The 15,716-nt window shown below is 37.3% G+C and overlaps 1 protein-coding gene across 5 annotated transcripts in view; it reads left to right on the forward strand.

The window, feature by feature from the left end:
- The first annotated feature begins 382 nt into the window (after positions 1-382).
- The window catches only part of Dhps (Deoxyhypusine synthase), a 47,512-nt gene continuing 32,178 nt past the window's right edge, over positions 383-15,716 (forward strand). Inside the window, exons 1-8 of one of the 5 annotated variants that reach the window (XM_083135011.1) lie at positions 383-546; positions 3,377-3,539; positions 7,028-7,137; positions 9,472-9,636; positions 11,124-11,342; positions 12,551-12,743; positions 13,925-14,028; positions 15,051-15,176. In XM_083135011.1, coding sequence (XP_082991137.1) covers positions 3,431-3,539; positions 7,028-7,137; positions 9,472-9,636; positions 11,124-11,342; positions 12,551-12,743; positions 13,925-14,028; positions 15,051-15,176 — 1,026 coding nt within the window. In that variant the 5' untranslated portion in view covers positions 383-546; positions 3,377-3,430. Of the gene's footprint in view, positions 547-674; positions 695-3,376; positions 3,540-7,027; positions 7,138-9,471; positions 9,637-11,123; positions 11,343-12,550; positions 12,744-13,924; positions 14,029-15,050; positions 15,177-15,716 lie in introns of those variants that run through there. The other 4 variants (XM_083135010.1, XM_083135013.1, XM_083135015.1 and 1 more) reach the window with 4 other exon arrangements.

Below are 15,716 nucleotides of genomic sequence, written 5' to 3' on the forward strand. Positions count from 1 at the left end.
CTTTCTATCAAAATATAGACAGTCGCTGTGTAATATTTACACAAAAATGTAAAAAAGTTTACGGTGCTCTTTTTGGAGGTATTTCTACTCACACAAATATGAATCACAAAGCCCCGCCCTTTAATGCAACGCTTCCAAGAAAAGTACCAGATCTAACCATCATATGTTTAGCACGTAATCGTATGGTAGTAGAACTACAACAGAGATTAATTTTTCACACGGAAAACAAAATTTGAGTAGGTTAGTTCAGGTTTGGTGCTCCAGCTATTATTAGCTACACATTACGCATGGATCGAAGGGTAGGGCTTGTGTCTTACTTTTGTGTAAGAAGAAAAAAATTCCTTGTACGCTTTCACGTGTTTTCAATTAATCTGTGCTTTGAATAGTGCACGAGTGCAGGACCGGTTAGTGCCCTCTGTGGTGCTATAATTACAATGTGAATAGAGTCTTTATTATTGTCAGCATAAGAGACAATGAAAAATGCTCCCCATCCTTCAAAGGGCAACAGGAGATTAAGTTACTTTGGTAATTAGTGTGTTTGTGTTTGTAAGTATTGACATGTCCTATATTACCATGTACTGTAATTTGTACACACCGGTAGTCCTTGGACGCAAATAAACTTAAACTAAACTAAACTATAATTTGTTGGAATAGTTCATGTAACTTATGGGCAACAACGTAATGTTATCTGGTGGTGAGTGGTTTTTCCCCTTTGCCAGATTTGTTACGCCATTGTCTATTTTTCTTATATTTAGATTGCGATTTACAAATTGTTTTTGTGTTAATTATTCACCAGACTTGGATAGTTTATACCAAACCAAAGGTCATGTCAATGCCTTAAAATAAAAGAGGCCCGTACGGTTTTAACACCCATGTCTTTCATAAGCTTAATATTCCAATAATTTAGATAAAGACTCAAACACTGCAAACTGCAAGGATAATGAGATGTATCCCATTCTGTTTGGTAATTGCCTGTTGAGACCAGAAATTGTTTCGGTACTATTATCGTATGGGTGAAACACCTACGAATCATATATTTCGGACTTCTTTACATTGCTAACGTGTTGCGGAACATTTCTTAAGGCGAAATAATGCATTTCTAACTAAGATAATGTTTATTTTCTCTATTTACGAGTACTTACTGTTACTTGTAGTTTCGAATCTGTAACACATTATGGCCGTGATAGCATACTGGTTTAGGGGGCGTTCTGAGAGTGTTTTGTCGATTTATGCAGTGTTGCAACCTCGTTCACCGGAAAATATCTACTTTCGTGCCCGGATTTGAAATTATGCTAATACGTCGCATTTACGTGTAGAACTTGTAAAATAACCTTGCGATTTACCACGTTCATTGTCCATACACAGCAATTCGGAACCATCTTTCTTTCGCAAATCGTTAATGCTCTTCCTTTACGCACAACACTCTTGCAACCTTGAATATCGACGTCAGACGAGGAATGCCTACGTGGTTAGGTTAGGCCTGTTAGGTTAGGTTCCATTAGCATAAATACAAAGAAAAAATAATATTTTCACTAAGAGACGCGTTACCTTTGTATTGCCTAACATGAAAAAGGTCTCTCCTGTGACGTCAGAACACAATGTTGCTAGAGTGTTGTGCGATAAGTGACACCCATTCGGGTCGGAACCATCTTTCTTTCGAAATTTGTTAATGCTCTTCCTTTACGCACAACCATCTTGCAACCTTTAATATTGACGTCAGACGAGGAATGCCTACGTGGTTAGGTTAGGCCTGTTGGGTTATGTTCCATTAGCATAGATACAAAGAAAAATTATTATTTTCGCTAAGAGACGCGTTAGCTTGTATTGCCAAACATGAAAAAGATCTTTCCTGTGACGTCAGAACACAATGTTGCTACAGTGTTGTGCGATAAGTGACACCCATTCAGGTAGGAACCATCTTTCTTTCGTAATTCGTTAATTCTCTTCCTTTACGCACAACAATCTTGCAACCTTGAATATTGACGTCAGACGAGGAATGCCTACGTGGTTAGGTTAGGCCTGTTAGGTTAGGTTCCATTAGCATAAATACAAAGAAAAATTGTAAAAACAGCTCTCTCCTGTGACGTCCGAACACAATGTTGCTACAATGTTGTGCGATAAGTGACACCCATTCGGGAAAAATGGCTTGTTCCGAACTCGACAGGTGGTTCTAGTGAAAACACGGCGAGGCTGAAACACTGGCTACGGGGTTGCATCGTCTTAACACACGGAACATTGCACTCTCATGCAAAAAGCAAATGGCGGGAGCAGAAACATTTCTTTTGCAATTCGTTAATGCTCTTCCTTTACGCACAACAATCTTGCAACCTTTAATATTGACGTCAGACGAGGAATGCCTACGTGGTTAGGTTAGGTTCCATTAGCATAAATACAAAGAAAAATTAATATTTTCGCTAAGAGACACGTTACGTTGTATTGCCTAACATGAAAAAGCTCTCTCCTGTGACGTCAGAACACAATGTTGCTACAGTGTTGTGCGATAAGTGCCACCCATTCGGGGAAAATGGCTTGTTCCGTGGAGCTGCTGTTCTTATGGTAGGGTTACGTTACGTTAAGAAAATATAGTTTATTTCGTTTTTTTATCGATTACCATACTTGACCGCCAATTATTACATGCAAATTCGTGATTAGGTCTCAATTAGTGAAGATAAAAAAAAAAAAGGTAAAGTGTTCCCCTGTGCATAGCACCATGCCATGAAGGCGTATAGGGGGTGTGGGGGTAACGCCCCACACTTTCTTGATCCGGTCGTGAATGGGGGTGATGTGATCAGCATCACGCCCCTGACCGCCTTTACCCCCCAGGGTTTCCCCCAGGTACCCATGTTATTCGACGCTGGGTAGGCGCCGGGGCCGCTTCCACCGTTAGAAAAGTTCCCGGATTTGAACCGGCCGGGGATCGAACCCGGGACCTTGAGAATTAGTGAGTAGACGAAATTTCATAGCAATTGGAGAGTGGTCCGGTATTGTAAATGTGTTCCAAAAAAAATTAAAAATACTCGACACGTGGTTCTAGTGAAAACACGGCGAGGCTGAAACACTGGCTACGGGGTTGCATCATCTTAACACACGGAACATTGCACTCTCATGCAGAAAGCAAATGGCGGGAGCAGAAACAGCGTGTCGGACAGAGATTTTCGCAGAAAACAACATGCATTCACATTAAAATGGATGAAATCTATATTTGGGAACTTCCACAACGCTAAAGAAAATTATTTCCGTAAGTACTTTCTCCTGTAAATTTGAAGGAATCCGTTTCCCTCATACGATAATGTTACCATTGTTTCATGTCTTCACTGAAAGTTGTGCAAAAAGAATTGCATTTATATGTAATGTTTCTATTTAATTTGTTTCACAGGAATGGAATGATACTGTACACATATTATACTACTACCAACAGTTGTAATGCAAGATGACAGATAAGCAGAAAGACGTTGAAAGTGTTGGATGTCCAAGCAAGGCAAAAGATGCTGTTTTTGTATCAAGTGTTTCTATGCCAGAAGGAACACCTACAGTAACAGGTAATTATATTTACTTTCACCCAAGTCCTTTCTTTGGCCCAAGTTCCTTTTGTTTTATTGCTATTTCGTCATGCTATGAATGCAATTTTTACATGGTTCGATTTTGATGTATGTCTGTTAACACATACTGCGGAGTTTTAGCGATTACTTAAGATTTTGTTCAATATATGCTTTCATGGTTAGGTTTGGTTCCCTTAGCATTAACATAAAGTCCCTAAATGCATTATACGGTACCAGTTAGATAAGCCAGAAACACATTTAACTCGTTTTTTTTTTTAAATAAAATTCTTTTCTACTTACCTCATATGCATAGCAAAACATTTTTCAACTTTGGATCACTTTTTTTTCCATGAAAAAAGCGTTATTTTTAACATTATAATTATTTATTGGTCGTTGCTAATTCAGCGGGCAAATCTTGACTCTATCGTCAGCTGATGTGCAGTGTTTCCAAACTTATGAACCGATAAATGCTGCACAAACTATTCACAAAAGGTTTTTAAGCGAAAATTGATCCACAAACCATTCACGGAAGGTTAGGTTAGGTTATGCAAACATAGAAAATTAAATTGGAAAAAGAAATCCCGCTCACATGTCATCTTGTAAAACTACCGTGTGGTTGCTGCACTGACAGGAGGTTACGTAATCGAACGCACGGAACATTTGATTCACGTAGTCGACTGTAATGCTGGCACGAGCTATCGTGCAACGGAGATGCATGAATGACGAAAAATACCTTACTTACAGGCCAAATAAGTTGCACAATTCGAAAAAACAATTTCCGCAGCTTCAGAAAGTCCACAAGAACTCAATTCCTTAAGTACTTTCTCGTCTTTTCTCCTGTAAATTTCAAGAAATGTGTCTCCGGCTTATCTAATCGTTACCCATTATACTAAGGTTCCGATTTACTTCTACATTCATTCCCATGCTTCTACGATACTTACTGTTGCTTGTGGACGGAGAATATCTTGTCCATGAGAAGTGTGTAAGGTAATTTTCAAGTTGTTTTTTTTCAACATAAATAATTTTTTTCGAGTCCAAACAGTGCTCATTACTTTAAGGAAGGTTCAAATTTCGTGTGCCAATGATTTCCAAAATTCTACGATAATTAGTCTATTTGTGCTAGGAGAAATCATAAAACAATCAGGAACCATTACCAAAGATGTCATTGATCAAAGAAGACCACATTGACACTAGCTTACATTGTGGTGGATGAAGTGGCAGGGAAGTTGAACCACAAGCACGCTGAGAAGCTGTGAATTATTCATATTCAGTGGTTAAACTCATCCAGAATTTATTCATACATGAAGTGTGTGTGACAAAGCATATGTGGTTGTCCTGAAACAGCAACCATGTTTTTTGGCAGTATTGTACCAATGAAAAGCACTCTTGATGTTTAGGGAAATAAGATGGCTGGAGATAAAGTTCCATTGTTCATGTCAACACAAATGACATCCGTAGGCAAATACTACTTGATATGAGTGACGATGAACCAAATCGCTGTCTTCAGTTTTGCAAGTGGGCCCTGCAGCAACTTGAAAGAGACCCATCCTTTCCATCAACAATTCTGTTTGGCCACAAAGCCAACTTCTTTTGAATGGAGAGGTCAATATCCAGTCTTGGATCGACGTCAGTCTACATTGGAATAAATCTGATAGGAGGCAGGGTGCACCAAAAGTCATGGTGCGATGCGGAATATGACATACACAGGCAACTGCCAAGTATTTGTCGATGGTACTTTCCTGGTGAAAGTTACCTACTTATTCGACAAGTCAATCCTTACATGCATCTTAAATGAAGCTGGTGGTTTCCCTGACTTCTTACAGGAAGATGGTACACCCCCTTATACACTGCATCTGTTTGTGCACATCTGAGTCAGCAGTTCTCTGGTTGGATTTGGTAGCAGGAGCCAGATTGGTAACCACCTTCTTGCAGGATTTAGGTCTTTTGTACTTATTTTGGAGGGTTATGTAAAATGCCAGGTTTATGCAACTCCAGTAAGATATGTGTGACAGTTGCAGGAACACATTATTCTTGTGTGTGACACCATTACATTGACATACTCAACGGGGTTCATGTGGGCTGGGAATGATATTTGGGGATGTGTGTAGCTGAAAAGGGACACACATTGAACACGTTCTGTCAGGTGCTGTTCGTACCTAATGTAACATATCAAATAAAATAACTTGAAAACAATTCAAGATATCTTAAAATGAATTTCACATGATTTTGATGTGACACATGCCCCGATTCCCATTTGAAAAATTAATTTAACTCCAAAGTGGCAGATCCAAGATGGAGGATAGGGTGTGTAGCATGCATCAAAGATGCAGCACTTGGTCTCCTAGATGTTGCATATGTTTCTATTCATGTTCAGTAACAACACCTGCAGAAATGATATGGGTGGTTCCACACTTGAATCACCCTGCATTTACCAGTCCTCTTTTTGCTAAGTTCTATTGAGAATCAAAGGGCAGTAACATATTTGAATTTTTTTCCACTTTTTTCATTCATAAAGACTCCTTTAAAGAATTCATTGGTGTACATTAAACTAAATAAGCATTAATGATGTCCAAGTGCAATGAATTCTGCGGAAACAAATTATAGAAATTTTATTTTTGGCAATACACATGCAAAGCTGCTCAATATGCCTGTAGCTTATGCTCACTTTCAAAACTCACATTATTGACAGAACAAAATCAGCTGGAAATTCCATTTCAATTTATCAACTTAGCAAGCTCTACAGATTGGTGCAAAGTAAAAATAGCTCACTCAGAAGGATGTAGTGCACATTGGTGAAAAATGTATACAATGTTGAATATGCAGTGTGTCATTGGGAAGTCTCACTTTTAAATTAGATGTTACTTTTTTGGCTGATAGGTAGTCACATATAACTACACTGAACTATCACACAGAATGGTGGCAGGTTTTTTTTTTTGAACTGCACTTTATCCACAGATAGGCTAATTGAGACTGGACCTACAAGTCAAAGTGGCATCCAAACCACTGTGTGTGTGTGTCATGTATTGAACCTAGGACCCCTTGATTACAAGGCATCGATGTTATCCTATGCCATCAGGGAGACCCGTACAGAATTTTGGAATTCAGTGCAGATAACAACAGATGACATTGGTGTTAAGGAATTCTGGATGTTCTTGCATTTATTCACCGATTTTCGTCACATTTAGCAACACGTCATATACAGTGCTGTAGCAAATGCTACCATGAAGAAATTTTGGCTTGCCAATTCTGTTACTACAGTTATATGCAACTACCACCACATCACAAAGTTACACTGTGCAAAGAATTACAGTTTGAAATAATGTACATGTCTTTTGAACTAAACCAAAAATTTAAGATTCCTTATATCAGTCTGTATTGTAATGTACATAGAACTTCCTAAAGGGTAACATTGTTCAGTTAGTGGTAATTAGTGAATAAGTCTATAATTGTTTTCATATTAGCTGTGAATATATTTTCTTTGTCTTCAGGCTATGATTGGAATACTGGAATCCATTACCATAATCTTCTCCAATCATTCAAATATTCTGGATTTCAAGCAACAAACTTTGGGCTGGCCATTGATGAGATTAACAAAATGGTAAAGGGAACTGTTAATACTCTTTTCTTGGTGATTTATCTCTTCCCTTTGTGCTTGAATATTTAGTTTGCATGTTGGCAGTAAGTAAATATGCTACTTAAAGTATTTGTTTTGTATGCCACGAATTAACGGTATTATCAACAGTAGACTGTAGTAATGTTGTAGTTGTATTTGTATTTTTGTTATTAAGTCACTTTTCTGCCACTCTTGACTAATCAGAAAAATCAGGATGAATGATGATTAGATTAAGTTCATGAATGGACATTTACAAATAAAACCCATACCCAGGTAGAGGTTTGAACCCCTGAACTTTCCATGGAATTTTTTGTTCGTGATGAAAGTGCAAAACCAAGTATTTTTGTGGAGTAGACTGTTAACCTTTTCATTTTGGGTTGCCATGTGGAATAACATGGAAGTTGTGAAGCAGATTTATAATTCTATCAAAACAGTAGGATTCTAACCAACTGTTTAACTGTAAATTCTTTTATGCAAATATGCAACTTCTTTGCCTCTGCATTTTTGCTGTGGAATTAACATGGAATTAGCAGTGTTCAAATTGTGTACAGAGGGAACTTCCTTGTTTTTCTATCATAATTCGTGGTAATTTTTTGAACCTTTACAAACTTTAAATCTTTCGAACCTCCTCCAGACACTTGGTTTTGTATTTTGAAAGCTACCATCTTATGTAAGTGCTCCTGTTTTAATATCCCTGAAAGAGCTAAGTGATCTTGGTGAAATATTTGAGTGTAGTTTTACAACATATGAAGGTAAGTTCCTCTTTTTTATATTACGATGTTTGCATGAGCAAAGCATTTTTTTAAAAATATTAATAATATTAAAAAATAAATATGCTGACCAAGGCAGTAATTTATTTTATTAAAAACATAACTAAATGTAACGTTTCAACCTTCTAGCAAGGTCTTCATCAGACTCTGTATCAAGTACAAAAGTAACAAGATACACAAAAAGGGCATTATATATACACAAACATTACTCCCTCCAGACTATTAGAAAGTTGTTAGGAACTTTCTAGCAGGTGGCTTTCACTTGCCAACTGTACTTTCACCTAAAAGGCTAAACATAATTACTTTCATATAGAATGTGGTTGGACTTTTTATCTCACGCTCTTTTTCCTTCATTTTTCTCCCTTCTCCTCTCCTCTTTCTCTCTTGTCCTTTCCACTCTTTCTAACACCTTCTTCCATTCTTTGTTTAACTTCAGTCCCCCATTCCAGTTCATTGTGTCTTCTTCACCTTTCTTCTCTATTTCCTTGGCTTCCTTCCATTTTCTCACTAGCATTCTCTTCTCCCTTCCTATCTGCTTAGCCTCATCCCACTCTGTCATGTCCTGTTTCTCTCGTGTGTTTAAATATTGCATTTCTCTCTCTCTTAAGTCGTACATCATCCCTATGTTGTTTCAACCTGTCTTTCATCCTTTTTTTCGTTTCTCCTATGTACACACACTGACATTCTTTACATTTCACTTCGTAGATAATCCCTTCCTCTTCCTCTTCTCTGTTTTTTTTTTTGCTTGCATTCTTTTTCATAGAGTGGGATGAGGCAAAGCAGATAGGAAGGGAGAAGAGAATGCTAGTAAGAAAATGGAAGGAAGCCAAGGAAATAGAGAAGAAAGGTGAAGAAGACATAATGAACTGGAATATGACATACATTCGAAATTAGTTAATTTACTTACGTAAAGTGAGTATATAGTTGTCGTAGACGATGTTTCGGTGGCAACTGCCCCCTTCTTCAGGTCATAAAGTTGGCTATTACGTGCTTACGTAAAGCTTCGTCATTTAGAAAGGATCAAGGTATATGTATGGACAGGTTAAATGTTAGGATGACTAAAACATGTTAAAACTGCTTAAAAATTGTTAAAACGTGTAATATTACTCTATCACAACTCCATGTTGACTGGAACAAGTATGTTCAATTACTATTAAAAATTGTTAAAACCCGTGAGGTTACCCTACCACTGATACACGTAGACAGGAACTGGTATGCTTATATAAGATAAGATAGTGAGTAAGTCGCATGGAACCCCAAAAAAAAAAAAAAAAAAAAATGAACTTAACTCATCAGTTGTCACTTGGCTACCTCACATTAGTTGTTTGCTAAATTTACTTCCAGTCTATTGTTAAATTATCATTTAAGTTCTTAAAAGCATGTGTCATGTACAGTTATGTAGATTTTCTATTTATTTTGTTAAGTCACCAGAAATAAAAAGCAAAATTAGTATTTTTGTGGAAATGTTCAGTCATTTTTGTATACAAATGAATGTATGTAGTCTAAATCAATGTATTTATGTGAAAGATTATAGTAACTTTGTTTTCAGCTGGATTGCCGGCAGAAGCCATTATCTGCTGAACTCGAGGATAACATAGAAGATGATGAATATATCAAGAGGTGCACAAACTGCACTATTTTCCTAGGCTTCACATCAAATATGGTATCAGCTGGAGTCAGGGATTCTATTAGATTTTTGGTGCAACATCGAATGGTTAGTATGTTGATACAAATATACCTTTGGCGTGTTTCCATGTTGAGCTGTTTTTCAATTTGCTGTGAAGATGTCAAATGTGGTTACACATATACAGACTGATACAAAAGTTATGCAACCATACTGTTGATTGTTAACATGAAAGGGTGTTGGTTGTATCATTATGAAGCTTCATTCATTGAGATAATTTATTATGATTTACGTTAATTCATAATTAATTTACCTTGGAAATCAAACTAGTGATAGTCTGCAGTTGTTGACAATTATAATGATGCAACTTGTTGGTGAAGGAATTTGAGAAAACAACAACAGCAAATTGGAAACAAGTTTAGCTAGTAAATAAAATACCCTGTACACATTAATCTTGTGAGAATCAGCAATTTATCAGCTGAAACCTTATATATATGTTCTTCTTGAAGGTTTGCGTATCCACTTTTTGTAGATGCAAAATGATATACAGTTATTTTAAGTGGTTTTTTATTTTATTTCTCTTGTGACGTTTTCTCCTGGACCAAGATAAACACACACACAGCCTTACATGACTAGTTACTGGGTGTAAAGTTTTGTGTTGTCAGGGTTCCTACGCATCCTGGAAAACCTGGAATTTTAAAATATTCCTTCCAGGCATGGAAATGTTATGAAATTTCACATTTTTCCAAGCTGTACCTGGAATTTTTGGAGATTGTCCTGGAAATTCCTTTGCCCCATTTTATTTGTATGAATTACAATAAGTTTTCATTTAAAACAGGCCAGTGTCATGACAGTGGTTTATTTACTTATGTCACGTTGCTGTCTACTGTACTCATAGTTTTGTGATTGAAGTATAATGCCCCGCATTTTTGTATTATTTTGTATTTTGTATCCCTCAGAGGTAGAAAATATGATGATAATAATAATGGTTAAAAAGAAGAGTTTGCTTACCTAAATATTCCAAGTTTTCTAAGGATATTATTCTTGTTTATTTGTAATACAAGATGGTAATGTTTTATAAACTTATATATACTTGTGTTTATTTTTTCTACCTTTGTATTTTTTCTGTATTGTAAAAATTAAATAACGTTCATTATACTAAAAAATGAAAGGTGTGGAAAGGAGCAGGTGTAGGGGAGTTGGGAGCGTGCATAAAAAAAATGTAACTTTTTTTTTAATAAAAGAAAATATGTAATGATGTGTATTGTGCCATGCTTACTTTCTACACTTGTCTTGGAGCAATTGTAGAAAATCCTTGAAAAGTCCTGGAAATGTCCTGGAAAAAATTGCATCATTTTGTGTAGGAACTCTGGTTGTGTGTGTATGTGTGTTTATCCTGGTTTGAGAAAGTTCGGGAAAACCAGGACGAAACGTCACAAGATAAATAAGATAAAAAATAAGATGAAAATAACTGAAACCTTATAATTGAGCCTCAAATTTTGAACTTGTTTAACTATGTGGCACTACTTATTTTTTTTCCTATACAGATACCTTCATGTTCTTATTTCATAATGTAGATTGATTGCATAGTTACGACAGCAGGCGGTGTTGAAGAAGATTTCATAAAGTGCCTGGCTCCAACGTTCATCGGTGACTTTCATCTAGAAGGAAGGAAGTTGAGGGAAAAGGGCATCAACAGGATAGGCAACCTTCTTGTGCCAAACGAAAACTACTGCCTGTTCGAGGATTGGGTGATGCCACTCCTGGATGCCATGCTGGAGGAGCAGAAGCAAAAGGTATACTTATAAGAGATAAACCAGCATGAGATAACTGGAAATTCAATTTTGGAATTAACACAACGTGCAGTTGTTTTGCCCCATCTGATTTTTGTTCAGAAAACTCGAAACAGGCATAAACATTTTACATAATAACATAATGTATGTTATAAATGGTAATATCTGAATGTGCACTGCAGAGCTTGTACAGCTGTTAACCTCTGGTAATGTGGATAATTAATGTGGATTAGACCGCTAGTTGCTACTCTTGACTGTATTGGTTGTGATACCATAATGGTTTAGTGCATATTTACAATGGCAGATGACTTCATGAAGTACCTCCCCAAAGTTCAACGGTGACTTTTATCTGTAAATTTATGCTCTACATCTGGAAAATATTACATGTAAATTGGCTCAGATGGGCTGGAAAATATTACTTGTAAATTGGCTCAGATGGACTGGAAAATATTACTTGTAAATTGGCTCAGATGGGCTAATTGGGACTGGATCTACAGTTTAAAGTGTAATCCAAACTGTGCCTCCACCAAGGATAAAACTATCTCATTATTTACAAGAGCATAACATTACCACTGTGTCATCAGGGAGGCCCGTGGAATGGAAACTTTTGTTTTTGAACTTATCAACATGTTAATCATATTCATTTTTCAGTTTACATGCAACTTACTCACTTTATGTACTATAAAATAAAATATAACTTATTTTTACTTACGTTCAGTGAGTATGTGTTGAGTAAGTAATTGACAACGTTTCAAGGACCACTGTCCTCTTCTTCAGGTCGGTTAATCGGTTTCACTGTTGCCCACAAAGCTTTGTCGATTGCAAGGATTAGGTATTCATAGATAGGATAAAATATTGGGATTCCATCACAAATCCATCGTGGGCAACCGTGAAGCCGATTAACCAACCTGAAGAAGAGGACAGTGGTCCTTGAAACGTTGTCAATTACTCAACACAAACTCACTGAACGTAAGTAGAAATAAGTTGTATTTTATTTTATTTATGTTAATGATAGACCTCACTTTTGAGAATTCATCTTCTTTATTTTCCTTTTGTGTTCTGTTGTGGAGTTCCTATTTAATAATTTCCATGTAATTTCATATTGACGTGTGGGTGTTAGTATTACTTCTTTACATAGGAGTATAAAAAGTAAACTATTTATGGAAGCCTGACTTTATTTTGTATTCTTGTGTGTGGTGTTTTTCCTACAGGGTACTCTTTGGACACCTTCAAAGATGATTTCCTACCTGGGCAAAGCAATTGATAATCCCGACTCAATTTACTACTGGGCTTACAAGAACAAGATCCCAGTCTTCAGCCCAGCTCTCACGGATGGCAGCCTTGGGGATATGATGTTCTTCCACTCCTACAAGAATCCAGGATTAGTTTTGGATATCATTCAAGGTTAGTTACATTGTTCGTCTGTTCTTTGTTAAGGATGTGTTTCGTGCACACCATTTAAATCTGTTGCCATGGATTAATATAAGGGTCAGTCAGTGGAAAACAGTCCACCTCATATATCTCGACGTGTAGATTCCGCCGCTCCATGAAACTCCTATTGTCCGGTAAATGGCAGTCGCATTGCAGGCTTGTGTAAAGCAGTGCGAGTGTGAGCCATATGAAGTACAAACGTGCAGGGAATTGCTGTCCAGCGTATCATGGAGGCTAGTAAGATAGTGCAGCAAACAGTTGTGCATTTCCTGGCGGCGGAAGGTGCTAGTACGTGAGACATTCACCGTCAAACAGGATCGACGTTGCACAGATCCCAGGGGCAAGTCACGGCACGGTGTTTAACATCATGAAACACTGCTCCCAGTATCGGAAGGTGTGCTCACAGTGGGTTCCCCACAATCTGACCACGGAACAAATTTGTTTCACATGGGAATGGCACAAGAGATGCTCCTCCGATACAACCAGGAAGGCAGTGATTTCATCTTGTTGAATTGTCACGGGATAAATCTGTATGAACCAGAAACCAAGCGGCAAAGTCAGCAGTGGAAGCACTCCCACTCACCACCACCGAAGAAATTGAAGGCTATGCACGTCCTTCTCACATTGTTCTTCAACCACAAGGAGCCCCTACTTTTCGAATTTTGTGAGAAAGGTGCAACCGTTATTGGCTTGCAGTATGCAGAAACTTTGACATGCCTGCATCAAGACACCAGGTTTGATGTTGTCTGGGACCTGTTACACAGATTCAATGAGAAACACTCCAGCACCAACCTTATAGCCTGGACATGTCCCCGTATGATTATGCCATCTTTGGTGAACTGAAACAGGCACTGTGTGGTCGCTGGTTCAACTCTGACACTGAGGTGAAGGATGCAGTGAGTGATTGGTTGTTGCAGCAACCACGCACCTTCTACCGGGCTACCATTGATGTACTGCCAGGACGGTGGGACAAATGCCTCAACACCTACGTGGATTACTTTTAAGATGAGCACATAGTTTCATAGTTATACAGGGTGGCCTGTTTTCCACTGACTGACCCTTGTACATATTAAAGTTACAATGAAAGCGAAATAGTTATGGATATTAATTTGTTGGAAGGTCAATATAACACACTTTTAAAACTTTTGTTCCAGATCTCCGTCGGTTGAATTCCATGGCCGTAAAGGCAGCAAATAGTGGAATGATAATTCTAGGAGGTGGTGTTGTGAAACACCATATATGTAATGCTAATCTCATGGTATGTACTGCTTTTTAAATATGTGTAAACCATTATTCATTGCTCTTGTAATCAGATGTTTTTCTTTTGTAATGATATACTCAAAGGTGGAATTTTTTATGTAACTGTGAGATGGTTATGGATTGGTATTGATTGTAGTTCCTCCTGCATATTTTTTTTTGTTAGGCACACACATTACTTTTGTTCATGGTGAACTACAATGTTCTTTGTAGCAAAGCTAGTACTATATATCAGCAGTTTGATATAGTAGTATAAGGTAACTACTTACCCCTGACACGTTAATAAATACAATTAGATATTTTCATTTGGCTTCCTCAGGACACTTGAGAAGAAACATTGGATTGATTGATTTGTTGTTTTAAGTCCACTTTATGCACAGTATGGCTAATCGGGACTGGACCTACAGTTTAAAGTGGGATCCGAACCACTATGTGCCTCCACTGGGAATCGAACTCGGGACCCCTTGATTACAAGGCAACAACGCTACCACTGCGCCATCGAGGAGGCCTTGAGAAGAAACAGATGGCACTCGCATGTTGATAGTAAGAAGAATGAATGAATGACATAGTTGGCCACAGGATGTTTAATAAGGATGAAAGTTGAAATCTTGCAGTCTTTGAATTATTATCAGCTTGTGATTGTTTCTCCTGAAATGAGTACCCTTAAGAAGCCAAGTGAACTTAGTGAAATATCTGTGAAAGATTTGAGTGAAAAATCTGACATGCCTAAGTAAGTATTTACTTACATTTTACTACGTAAATCGTTCTATCTTTAATTGTTGATTACATTGAATTTCACATACAAAGTGTACCGTAAGATATATGAGAAAGATATACTGAAATAGCTTGTGACAGAGAATTTGTGTGCAAAAATGGATAAACCTTGTAAGAAAGTATTTGCACCTATGTACAATTTTATTGTTTAAATCAATATTTAACAAAACTACATTCTTTAACTTAAATGTTCAATGAAAAACAAAATATTACCTTTCTTGTACATGATGTTACTGTAATTCGTTACAGAGGAATGGAGCAGACTTTTCAGTCTTTGTGAACACAGCCAATGAATTTGACGGGAGTGACAGTGGGGCTCGCCCTGATGAAGCTGTATCGTGGGGCAAAATAAAGAAAGATGCATCTCCTGTTAAGGTACGGAAATTTTGATTTTTACAGCATTCAGAAAGCAAATTACTGAGAAAACAATGTATCGACAATCCATTAACATAAATAAATGGAGCATCATAGGAACTCAGCCAAAAGTGCATGCTTGGACATGACTTTGAACCCAAGTGTATGGCATGTTGTGCCATGGTTCTACAAGTGGACAACACTCGCTTCACCTTCACTGGAATTATCTTTAACCATTCACAGTGTGCTGCACTCTGGTCACGTTACTCTCAGAGAAGAGTTGCATGTTCCAGTTCATTAACTTTTTGTGTGTTTAGCAGTATTCCGTCACGCAAAATTAATTTTCACTCCTAATCTTATTTATGAAAAGAATAGTGTGGGATACTTGCAATGAGGTATGGTGGTGCCTTCAAGAAATAAACTTCTGTATTGCAGAGAAGAGGGGTAACAAACATATAAAGCAATTGTACTTGCAATGGAAATGCCTCAAAATATAACATTAATTTGTCTCACTAATACAAATTTCTGACTAAGCAAATACAATATGGCAAGTCCAATGCA

The sequence above is a fragment of the Lepisma saccharinum genome, chromosome 14 (assembly GCF_977018435.1).
Source record: "Lepisma saccharinum chromosome 14, izLepSacc3.1, whole genome shotgun sequence".
Classification (NCBI taxonomy): Eukaryota; Metazoa; Arthropoda; class Insecta; order Zygentoma; family Lepismatidae; genus Lepisma; species Lepisma saccharinum.